Source organism: Leiobunum rupestre, chromosome 2 (assembly GCF_980474605.1).
Source record: "Leiobunum rupestre chromosome 2, qqLeiRupe1.1.hap1, whole genome shotgun sequence".
NCBI lineage: Eukaryota > Metazoa > Arthropoda > Arachnida > Opiliones > Sclerosomatidae > Leiobunum > Leiobunum rupestre.
In genome coordinates, this window is record NC_143385.1 from 66814644 (window position 1) to 66827965 (window position 13322).

Genomic DNA, 13322 nt, shown 5'->3' on the forward strand with positions numbered 1-13322 from the left:
TTAAGTCAAATTGAGATGAATTATTTTGTCATATTTTTAGATAATTCTTGGTTGCCCTCACTATATGTATAACGACGAAAGCTACTCGTCTAAAACAGTTCTAAATTGTTTTGGTAACAAATTTTAATATTTGTTTACTTCTGGTAATGTAAAAAAATATCGTAAAAATCTAGCAATGTAAAATATTTAGGACGATTCCACGTAAACTGAGACATTTTAAGTTAATTACGTTTTTTTGCTTAACTCTAACAGCACCTTTGGTATTTATTACGGAAAGTTGCTCAATTGAAACGTAACCGGCAATTTCCGTTTGCAATTTACTACTTCCGACTATTATTTCCGTTTCCGGTTACCTATATATTTTTTCTGTCGCTTCCGGTAATTATAATTCTTAGCATTAGCGCTCGAAAAAAGAACGGTTTTTGGTCCAAAAATTATTAAACGACTTTTGGTTTAATTGGCGTTTTTAAAACTTATAAAACTCGCGTAAAAATTAATCAATGTTTTTTTCGGCCATTTTGTTCAATTTACTTCCGGTTTTTATCGGAAAGAAAAACCACGTATTCAAGTGGCCGTGCTAGCGCTCACTTCCGCTTTCTCTTGCACGTGACGCATGACGTAAGGTTCTAGTAGCCATAGAAACGACAGAAACATGGTGAGACATCCGATGGTGTAGTACAGGTTGTCGTAAGCTCCATGAGTGTCCCGGAAAAAGCCTGGAATAAATTAAAATACGTAAAATTAAAGTTTTAATTTTAAGTCCTTCGGGATTTTGCAAATGGAGTTTGGGAATGGGGTTAATGTATATTTCAATTTATAAATTTCGGTTTCAGAGAGTAAATTTAAAACGAAAGTGGGTTATTTAAAATTCGAAGTGAAATCTAATCTCTACAGGGGTAACCTTTTTGAATTAGATTTTTTTATTATGTCTATTGTTTAATTGCGGGGTTAAATGAAGACAATATTTTCATTGCCCCGTGTTGGACCGAATGTTGACTTCACCCTGAACAACAATGTGTTGCGGCTAGAACACTTCTACAGGCGCCAGTAGATCAAAAATAGACCCAATTGTTAATTCTTACGAAATAATTCGTAATTTAAATATTGAACAAAATTTTATTTAAATATATGTACAGGGTGAAATGGCAAAGAAAATATTCGCGACCGAAACGAGTCTAGGTGGCGTAACGGTGCTATCTTCTACGAGGTAGCGCCTACGATCTAGCGTCTGCTACAGACAAATTAAATCGTCATAAGAACGTTTTTTCTTAAATAAACTTATCAAAATACAAGCAAATGATGCCAAAATTATATTAAAATGCAAGTATCATTATTTGCCTAGTTTCCAACTTCAAGATTGAAATGCCTAGTTTTCCAACTCTGGAAAAAGTTGGTGGTGGTAGCGCCCCCTGCCCCATCTATGTTTCTGATACGAATTATTTTTAAATATTAAGCACGTTTTAGTGTCAATATGAATCGCTATAAAATCAGCACCATTTTATTTTAATACGAATACCCTACTTGCAGCGCCACCCGGCGGAAAATGCAAAAACCCAACTATTAAGGGGAGCGCTGTTGGCACGAGATTCTAGACGCAGCAGCCGTATCATCGTGGGTACAGACGGTTGATAGTGCCCCGGCAGATGGCGTTACTGTTTCAATTTGAATTTAGAGTTTTGCCTAAATATACTCGATTACAGCCTCGGTTATATTTCCTATTAGAGAAATAGCTTTTAAATAATACGCAGTAAACTATATTTACCCGAATGAAGATAACATAAGCATGCGGTTCACTGAGAAAAATGTTACCTTTCAACCAGTCAATTACATCACTTAAGTAATTGAAGCGCCATCTCTTATCAGAAAACAGAAACGATTTCAGTTTCTCCCGTTTTTGCAAAGATTTAAATAGATTACCGTAGATGCCACCCAAATAAAACCAAGTGACGTATTAGGAATTGCGCAAATTCTACTAGAATTTTTATCATTTTTAAGGTTGCAAATGAGTATAGCATCTTTTTCTTCCATAAACGGTTCTACTCGTACGTTCTAGGTAACCTAACTAAGTTCTTGATTATATACTTGTGAAAATATTCTAGAATTTCCCGTTCTAAGGCTGAAACCCAGTATAGTACTCCTTGATTACGTAAATGTGTCGTACGTACGTTCTAGGTAACCTAACTACGTTCTTGATTATATACTTGTCGTAATATAATATAATTTACTATTCTAATATTGAAAACAAGTATAGTACTCCTTGATTACATAAATGTGTCGTACGTACGTTCTAGTTAATCTAAATACGTTCGTGATTATATACTTGTGATAATATTCTATAATATACTATTCTAATGTTGAAACCAAGTATAGTACTTCTTGATTACGTAAATGTGTCGTAACGTAGGTTCTAGGTAACCTAACTACGTTCTTGATTATATACTTGTGAAAATATTCTAGAATTTCCCGTTCTAAGGTTGAAACCCAGTATAGTACTCCTTGATTAGGTAAATGTGTCGTACGTACATTCTAGTTAACCTAAATACGTTCTTGATTATATACTTGTGAAAATATTCTAGAATTTCCCGTTCTAGAAACCCAGTATAATACTCCTTGAATAGGTAAATGTGTCGTACGTAGGTTCTAGGTAACCTAACTACGTTCTTGATTATATACTTGTGAAAATATTCTAGAATTTCCCGTTCTAAGGTTGAAACCCAGTATAGTACTCCTTGATTAGGTAAATGTGTCGTACGTAGGTTCTAGGTAACCTAACTACGTTCTTGATTATATACTTGTGAAAATATTCTAGAATTTCCCGTTCTAAGGTTGAAACCCAGTATAGTACTCCTTGATTAGGTAAATGTGTCGTACGTACGTTCTAGGTAACCTAAATACGTTCGTGATTATATACTTGTGATAATATTCTATAATTTACTATTCTAAGGTTGAAACCCAGTATAGTACTCCTTGAATAGGTAAATGTGTCGTACGTAGGTTCTAGGTAACCTAACTACGTTCTTGATTACATACTTGTGATAATATTCTATAATTAACTATTCTAAGTTTGAAACCAAGTATAGTACTCTTTCATCATAAACTAAAACATATAGAGACACGAAAATTACTGCGTAAGTAAAATATTTTATTTCAAACTAAAATTTTAAAAACATATCGTCGACTAATTTCGGCGGTGTCAACGCCATCAACAAGACTACGTACGTTATAGGTAACCTAAATACGTTCGTGATTATATACTTGTGAAAATATTCTAGAATTTCCCGTTCTATAATACTTTTTTTGCTTCCGTAAACGGTTCGACCCGTACGTTCTTGGTATCCTTAGCACGTTCTTGGTTACATAGGTGGCGGTAAATTCTGAGAGGAATTTCCGCGCATCAGCTGGACTTTTCCACATCCTTGTGTCCGAATCTATTTAAGCATTACAATGTTAATCCGTAGACGGGTAATTATTAACAGGAGAGAAGCTAGGAAGCCCCCCCCCCCCCCCGGAGTACAGTGGCCGAATCTCTTTCGCCAGATTAAGTTGGATGCGCGCCTTGCGGGAAAGCCGAGGGCTCCAGGGAAAGTCGCCGGATCCCATTGAAATTCGAGGCTTATTTCCAGAGGCGGTTGTCCCTCTCTTGATGGCGTTTATCAATCGAAGGGGCGCTTTACGAGGCGCTGTCAACAAAGGCTGTCATCCGCCCTAATCGGCTAAGCGAGTCACGAGTTGCCTCTGAAATTAACGAGTCCGACTTTCTCCGCATAGCATCAGAGCCGAATCGACCCTCTTCGGATGCACGCTATGTTTTATTAGTTATGCGGATATATGGTCATTAATAATATGTTAATATTTTCGCTGAATCTGAAGGTGAAAAGCAGACGGAATATTTTGTCGCCTTTGGAGGGTCTGTAATTCCGGCTTTCGGGGGACATGATAGGTTTTGATTCGATTTATTTCGAATTGACTTGGACGAATTGACTTTGTAATGGTCGGTGATTAAATAATAATTAATTTCAATCATCACCTCTAAATGGACATTTTTGTCAAAGGACAATTATTATTAATGTAGTACAATTTATTATTATTTAATCTAATCTTAATTATTAGTTTGAGGTCTAATCATAATTATTAGTTTGAGGTCTAATAATAATTATTAGTTTGAGGTCTAATAATAATTATTAGTTTGAGGTCTTATCATAATTATTAGTTTGAGGTCTAATCATAATTATTAGTTTGAGGTCTAATCATAATTATTAGTTTGAGGTCTAATCATAATTATTAGTTTGAGGTCTAATCATAATTATTAGTTTGAGGTCTAATCATAATTATTAGTTTGAGGTCTAATCATAATTATTAGTTTGAGGTCTAATCATAATTATTAGTTTGAGGTCTAATCATAATTATTAGTTTGAAATTCAACTACAATTATTAGTATTTAATTCAACTACAATTATTGGTTTTTATTTCAACTATAATTATTAGTTTTTAATTCAACTACAATTATTAGTTTTCAATTCAACTATAATTATTGGTTTCTAATTCAACTATAATTATTAGTTTTTATTCCAATCAGATTAATTTTAAATCCAATCAGATTAATTTTAAATCCAACCAGATTAATTTTTAATCTAATCATAATTAATAGTTTCTAAAATTACCATAATGACTAGATTTCAATCCAACCATAATTATTAGTTTTAATCTAACCATACTTTTTAGTTAGTGATCGAACCATATTTATTAGTATTCAAATATAACCCTAAACATTATAGTTTTTAATATAACCCTAAACATTATAGTTTTTAATATAACCCTAAACATTATAGTTTTTAATATAATCCTAAATATGATAATTTTTAATATAATCCTAAATATGATAATTTTTAATAAAATCTAAAATATTATAATTTTAACTATAATCCTAATTATGATAATTTTTAATAAAATCCAAAATATGATAATTTTAACTATAATCCTAATTATGATAATTTTTAATAAAATCCAAAATATGATAATTTTAACTATATTCCTAATTATGATAATTTTAAATATAATAATAAACAATATAATTTTTAATCATTAATAATCCTAAATATGATAGTTTTCAATCATTAATAATCCTAAATATGATAGTTTTCAATCATTAATAATCCTAAATATTATAGTTTTCAATCATTAATAATCCTAAATATGATAATTTTTAACCATTAATAATCCTAAATATGATAGTTTTCAATCATTAATAATCCTAAATATGATAATTTTTAATCATAAATAATTCTAAATATGATAATTTTTAATATAATCAATGATACTCATTTTAATATTGTAGTTTTTAACCAAACGCCAAATAATATAGTTTTCAATATAACTATAAATATTATAGATTAATGGTTAAAAATTAATTAATTATCGTAAAATCCTAGATAATAATTTTAAATTCCAAATAAATCATGAATGAATTAAGGGCGTTAAATAGTTTCTTTTTATTTATTGATATGGCGGGGTTGCATTGAAAATGAAGTTATTGGAAACTGATAGGTAACCTTGTTGATCACCGAAAATTGAAATCCCCCTTTCAAATCAATAATACTGGCCCCCTCCCGCGCTAATTAGAAAACGCGCTGACGGGATTGGTTCCCTAAACCTCCTGACGTCATCACGACGTCGTGTTCTGTCGCGAAATCCAATTTAATTATCTTTATGTACTCTGCGCGATATCACTCGGCCGACAGTCGCAAACTCTCGCGGCCTTATTTCCCATTTTTCACCGAAACTCATGAATTCAGTTCTATGTAAAAGTATAAAATTTAATACATTTATTTGTTCTATTTGGTTTATTTACTATTTCAAGCTTATATCATACTGCCTTTCAAATAGTACAGAAACCGTATATATTTAATATTTAAGATATTATATTTCATATTAAACAATATATAACATTTAACATTTAAGATATTATAGTCCATATAAAACAATATTAAATATATAACATTTAATATTTAAGATATTATAGTTCATATAAAAAATATTAAATATATAACATTTAACATTTAAGATATTATAGTTCATATAAAACAATATTAAATATATAACATTTAACATTTAAGATATTATAGTTCATATAAAACAATCTTAAATATCTAACATTTAACATATAAGATATTATATTTCATATTAAACAATATTAAATATATAACATTTAACATTTAAGATATTATATTTCATATTAAACAATATTAAATATATAACATTTAACATTTAAGATATTATATTTCATATTAAACAATATTAAATATATAACATTTAACATTTAAGATATTATATTTCATATTAAACAATATATAACATTTAAAATTTAAGATATTATAGTTCATATAAAACAATATTAAATATATAACATTTAACATTTAAGATATTATATTTCATATTAAACAATTGAAACATATAACATTTAGCATTTAAGATATTATAAATCATATTAAACAACATTAAATATATAACATTTAACATTTAAGTTATTATATTTCATATTAAATAATATTAATCACATTGGACATTCAATATTTAAGATATTATATTTAATATTAAATAATATTAGTAACATTTAACATTCAACATTAAGATACTATATTTAATGTTAAATAATATTAATAACATTTAACATTTAATATTTAAGATAATATATTTAATATTAAATAATATTAGTAACATTTAACATAAAACATTAAGTATTTAATATTAAATAATATTAATAACATTTAGCATTCAATATTTAAGATATTATATTTAATATAAATTATATTAATAACATTTAACATTTAACATTCAATATTTAAGATAATATATTTAATATTAAATAATATTAGTAACATTTAACATAAAACATTAAGTATTTAAGATACTATATTCAATATTAAATAATATTAATAATATTTAAAGGTAAAAAACATTTTCGGTTGCCATGGCAAATCGAATGGGTAGTGCAACGTCTCCTTTATTGATATTTTGACCACTTTTTGGTAAATTTCATAAAGTTTGACTAAATTGGAGCATTTTTGGGGTAACATGGTAAAATAAGGAAAAAATCTTATTTTTGTTTTAAGAGGTCAAAAACATTTTCGGTTGCCATGGCAAATCGAATGGGTAGTGCAACGTCTCCTTTTGGGAAATTTGGTATCTCATATAGGTCTACATTACGCCCGACTTTGAACAAAATCGGTATATAAACACCTCGGGTAATTTGGTAAAATTGGCGGCCATGAAATATAGTGACTTTTAGGATTTAAAGCCCAGTATCTGATTGGTTCCCTGAAACTGACGTCTTCCAACGCGACTGAAGTACTCGCCGGGGACGTTTTTCCTTTCCAAAATTCGGAACGTCTCAACACAGTGATAATCCCGACAGTTATGTAAATAAATAAATACATTCCTATCTTTTTCAAACTACACATTACAGATAGACCAAAGTGTAGTCCCGAGGTATAGATAAATAATTTTTTGTTTTGAAACACCCCGCAAAAAAGGACTATTTTTAAAAATTAATGGTTGAGAAAGCAGAGGCGAAATCCCCTTTGAAGCGAACCAAACTTCATTTCTTTTTTTTTTCGCAGAACGCCCCAAAGCGTCACCGATAAAACAACCATACAGGGGCTTTAAGTTATCATTTCATGTCGGTTACGGTACCACCCTGAACGCTAACACCGTCACTAGCGTCACGAGAAGGTAAAGTTTACTGAGCCCTTGTCCTTAGGAAATAGCCCTAGGTATATTTGTATTTGCGAAGACAACCTGGGAACTCAGGGTCCACCAAAATCCATCTCATATTTTTGCTCTATTGTTCTGATACGACACACTAACTCGATAGCGTTGACGAAGGCTGGGGATTGCGAAGGAAAAGGAGCGCTATTTGGCCAGTTAAGGTCGTCCAGATATTGTACTCGTCCGGAGATATTGGTCCATTTTTACCTGAAGTCCTCCTTTTTTGGGGGTGGCTGGGCGATATTTGGTCACTCATAGCCAACGCGATAATAGCCGCGGGCTACTGCATTCAAGCTCTCTCCAAAACAAAAGAGGTTCTATCGATTATCTCCGGCCGTGGTCGCTAGGCGGCGTTAGTCGCCTGTACGGTTCGCTTTCTGACACTGCAATATATATGTAATATATATAATACCGCGGCGTTCTTTGGCCGCTCTTTATACGCTTTTGAATATGACGCTAAAAGCTAAAACGAAGCCCCCTCTAACCCACCGTCTGGTTTTGTGGTCCAAACAAGTTGTGGCCTGGCTGGGCCGTCTGTACTTCCTCGTCTCATTTCGCGCGTTTGTTAAGGGAGAAAGTCTGTTTTAAAAATTAATTGACTGAAAATTACTTCGTAACGCCCCCCGAAAACGAGACGCAAGCTATGGAAAAGACGCAACTAGTTTTTAGGCGTGGCCTATCGAAAGGTCGAGCCTAATTTTGAGGCGTGGGGCAAAACACGCCCAGTTTGAGGCGTGGTTTAAGGAAAAGACACGCCTACCTTTTTAATTGTAACCTATGGAAATAAAGTATCTAATCGTTAGGCCAAAACACGCCCAGTTTGAGGCGTGGTTTAAGGAAAAGGCACTCCTACCCTTTTAATTGTAACCTATGGAAATAAAGCATCTAATCGTTAGGCCAAAACACGCCCAGTTTGAGGCGTGGTTTAAGGAAAAGACACGCCTACCTTTTTAATTGTAACCTATGGAAATAAAGCATCTAATCGTTAGGCCAAACCACGCCCAGTTTGAGAAGGGGCTTACGAAACGACACACATACTTTTTGGATTGTAACCCATGGAAAAGACGTGGCCTTTCGAAAAGACAGACTGTAATTTGAATTGTGGCTCTTGGCAAAGACTAGCGTACATTTTAAGGTAGTCATGGAAAAGAGGCATGAAGTTTGAGGTGTGGCCAATCCCAAAAACACGTCTAGTTTGAAGTAAGGTTTGCTCTAAGAAACGTCAATCTGAAGTAGTAAGCAATCTAATGGAGTGTTTTCACTCAGTGTGTGATCTGCTTCAATGAAAGTCTTTATAATTTACTGCTCTGAGTAATTCATGACTTATATTTTCCTTATGAAACCATACATGGGTTTTTGGCTTATTTAAACCACTTTAAGGCTGGCGTCAATTTACCTTATATGAAACACATTATGGGACGTGACTTTACTTTATAAGAAACACATTATGGGGGGGGGGTGGCTTTACTTTATAAGAAACACATTATGGAGGGTGGCTTTACTATCCAAGAAACAAATTATGGAGCGTGGCTTTACTTTACAAGAAACATTTATGGGGGCATGGCTTTACTTTATAAGAAACACATTATGGGGGCGTGACTTTACTTTATAAGAAACATTTATGGGAGCGTGGCTTTACTTTATAAGAAACACATTATGGGGGCATGGCTTTACTTTATAAGAAACATTTATGGGAGCGTGACTTTACTTTATAAGAAACACATTATGGGGCGTGGCTTTACTTATTAAGAAACACATTATGGCGGCGTGGCTATACTTTATAAGAAACACATTATGGCGGCGTGGCTATACTTTATAAGAAACACATTATGGGGGCGTGGCTTTACTTTAAGAAACATTTATGGGGGCGTGGCTTTACTTTATAAGAAACACATTATGGGGCGTGGCTTTACTTATTAAGAAACACATTATGGCGGCGTGGCTATACTTTATAAGAAACACATTATGGGGGCGTGGCTTTACTTTATAAAAAACACATTATGGGGGCGTGGCTTTTCTCTATATGAAACACATTATGGGAGCGTCGCTTTACTTATTAAGAAACACATTATGGGAGCGTGGCTTTACTTTATAAGAAACACATTATGGGGGCGTGGCTTTACTTATTAAGAAACACATTATAGGGGCGTGGCTTTACTTTATAAGAAAAACATTAGGGCAGCGTGGCTTTACTTTATAAGAAACACATTAGGGCAGCGTGGCTTTACTTTATAAGAAACGTTTATGGGGGCGTGGCTTTACTTTATAAGAAACACATTATGGGAGCGTGGCTTTACTTTATAAGAAACACATTATGGGAGCGTGGCTTTACTTTATAAGAAACACATAAGGATGGCGTGGCTTTACTTTATAAGAAACATTTATGGGGGCGTGGCTTTACTTTTTAAGAAACAAATTATGGGGGCGTGGCTTTACTTTATAAGAAACCCATTACGGGGGCGTGGCTTTACTTTATAAGAAACACATTATGGGGGCGTGGCTTTAGTTTATAAGAAACACATTATGGGGGCGTGGATTTAGTTTATAAGAAACACATCATGGGGGCGTGGCTTTACTTTATGAGAAACACATTATGGGGGCGTGGCTTTACTTTATAAAAAAACACATTATGGGGCGTGGCTTTTCTCTATATGAAACACATTATGGGGCGTGACTTTACTTTATAAGAAACACATTCAGTGGTGGATACATATGGGGGGCGCGGGGGCCCAACACCAAGCATGTGACTGATGATTTGTTATTACATCCATAGCTCAAGATGTCATTTAGGGCCCCCCACTTGAGTTTTTTCTGTATCCGCCATTGAACAGATTATGGGGGCGAGGCTTTCTTTATAAGAAACACATTATGGGGGCGTGGATTTAGTTTATAAGAAACACATTATGGGAGCGTGGCTTTACTTTATAAGAAACACATTATGGGGGCGTGGCTTTACTTTATAAGAAACACATTATGGGGGCGTGGCTTTACTTTATAAGAAACACATTATGGGGGGCGTGGCTTTACTTTATAAGAAACACATTATGGGGGCGTGGCTTTACTTTATAAGAAACACATTATGGGGGCGTGGATTTACTTTATAAGAAACACATTATGGGGGCGTGGCTTTACTTTATAAGAAACACATTATGGGGGCGTGGCTTTACTTTATAAAAAACACATTATGGGGCGTGGCTTTTCTCTATATGAAACACATTATGGGGCGTGACTTTACTTTATAAGAAACACATTCAGTGGTGGATACATATGGGGGGCGCGGGGGCCCAACACCAAGCATGTGACTGATGATTTGTTATTACATCCATAGCTCAAGATGTCATTTAGGGCCCCCCACTTGAGTTTTTTCTGTATCCGCCATTGAACACATTATGGGGGCAAGGCTTTCTTTATAAGAAACACATTATGGGGGCGTGGATTTAGTTTATAAGAAACACATTATGGGGGCGTGGCTTTACTTTATAAGAAACACATTATGGGGGCGTGGCTTTACTTTATAAGAAACACATTATGGGGGCGTGGCTTTACTTTATAAGAAACACATTATGGGGGCGTGGCTTTACTTTATAAGAAACACATTATGGGGGCGTGGCTTTACTTTATAAGAAACACATTATGGGGGCGTGGCTTTACTTTATAAGAAACACATTATGGGGGCGTGGCTTTACTTTATAAGAAACACATTATGGGGGCGTGGCTTTACTTTATAAGAAACACATTATGGGGGCGTGGCTTTACTTTATAAAAAACACATTATGGGGCGTGGCTTTTCTCTATATGAAACACATTATGGGGCGTGACTTTACTTTATAAGAAACACATTCAGTGGTTGATACATATGGGGGGCGCGGGGGCCCAACACCAAGCATGTGACTGATGATTTGTTATTACATCCATAGCTCAAGATGTCATTTAGGGCCCCCCACTTGAGTTTTTTCTGTATCCGCCATTGAACACATTATGGGGGCAAGGCTTTCTTTATAAGAAACACATTATGGGGGCGTGGCTTTACCTAATATAAAACCATTTATGGTGCCACGTGTGTTCACTCTTGGAAACACATTAGGGGGAGTGTTTTATACCTAGCTCTGAATAACCAAAAACTTTCCGCAAGACAGACGTAGTAAGTTATAAACCCTCCCCTAAACTTCGCTTTGGGAGTTGCCTCTTTTGTCCGGTATATAAAAATCTCTGCGTTACAGGGTGGAGAGAGAGTGGATATTTTTGTTGATTTGATTCGCTTTCTGGCTCCGTAACAGGCGACCTCTTTTATCTCAAGCAGAAAATAAAACGGCTTTGGTCGTTAGCAAGCTCTTTCCTCTCGCAGCCCAAATGAATGGCTATTTGAAGATTCATCCGCGGCGCGTTTCTGATTTTTAATACCTGTTTTTATGCAATTTTATTTTCTTTTTTGGGCGGAGGAGGGGCCTGGCCCTCTCGACTTTCACCCCCGAATAATGGAGGCCTTCAGCCTCAGTCGCGTTACGCGTGAAAAGGCTTAACAAATTATTTCCAATTTCATTTACACGCACTTATATTTGTTCCGTTTTTATTTTTTGAGGGGAAATTACGAGGAATGTAAGGCCGTTTTACGGAAATAGATGGCACTGTTATCGGTGGGCGGAGCTATAACGGCGCCGTTTTGGGAATGCCATATTTTTGTGTTTTATTTGGGTGAAGGGTATACGGATATTATTTTTCATGAAAAGGTTTAAGGACTTTTGGGAAATAGATGGTGCTTCTATCGGGGGCGGAGTTGTAACGGCGCCGTTTTGGGAATGACCCGTTGTTCGTGTTTTTATTTAGCTTAGCAGGGTGTATATTTGATTGGTAATAGCGACGGTATATTCCCGTTGGATAGAATCCTATTGGGTTGAATTGCCAATGGATCGAATCAAAAATATATACTTTCCCATTTGATCGAATTCTAATCAATCCCATTGGGTCGAATCCCATTTATTCGAAAAAGTTTATAGAATATTTTTACCTATCCAAATCGAAGTAAAAAACAATGAACAATGAACTTTAAATTCGATATAATACAAAGGTCAATAAAGAACGCAATATAAAATTGAAATCTGTTTATTTCGTTAGGTTAGGTTTCATGCTTTCACTTGTCGAATGGGACAGTCGGTCGAATGACACAGTCGGTCGAATGACATAGTCGGTCGAATGACACAGTCGGTCGAATGACATAGTCGGTCGAATGACACAGTCGGTCGAACGACACAGTACGGAGCAGCAAATGGATATTCTTTCAACGGTAAGGAGCTGCAAATGGATATTCTTTCAACGGTAAGGAGCAGCAAATGGATATTCTTTCAACGGTAAGGAGCTGCAAATGGATATTCTTTCAACGGTACGGAGCAGCAAATGGATATTCTTTCAACGGTAAGGAGCTGCAAATGGATATTCTTTCAACGGTACGGAGCAGCAAATGGATATTCTTTCAACGGTACGGAGCAGCAAATGGATATTCTTTCAACGGTACGGAGCAGCAAATGGATATTCTTTCAACGGTACGGAGCAGCAAATGGATA

At 34.5% G+C, this 13322-nt stretch overlaps 1 protein-coding gene across 1 annotated transcript in view; it reads right to left on the minus strand.

The window, feature by feature from the left end:
• Positions 1 to 262: 262 nt before the first annotated feature.
• Positions 263 to 13322, minus strand: part of LOC149958830 (monocarboxylate transporter 12-like) — a 65938-nt gene continuing 52878 nt past the window's right edge. Inside the window, exon 4 of the mRNA XM_090167257.1 lies at positions 263 to 716. Coding sequence (XP_090023383.1) covers positions 565 to 716 — 152 coding nt within the window. The 3' untranslated portion in view covers positions 263 to 564. The remainder of the gene's footprint in view (positions 717 to 13322) is intronic.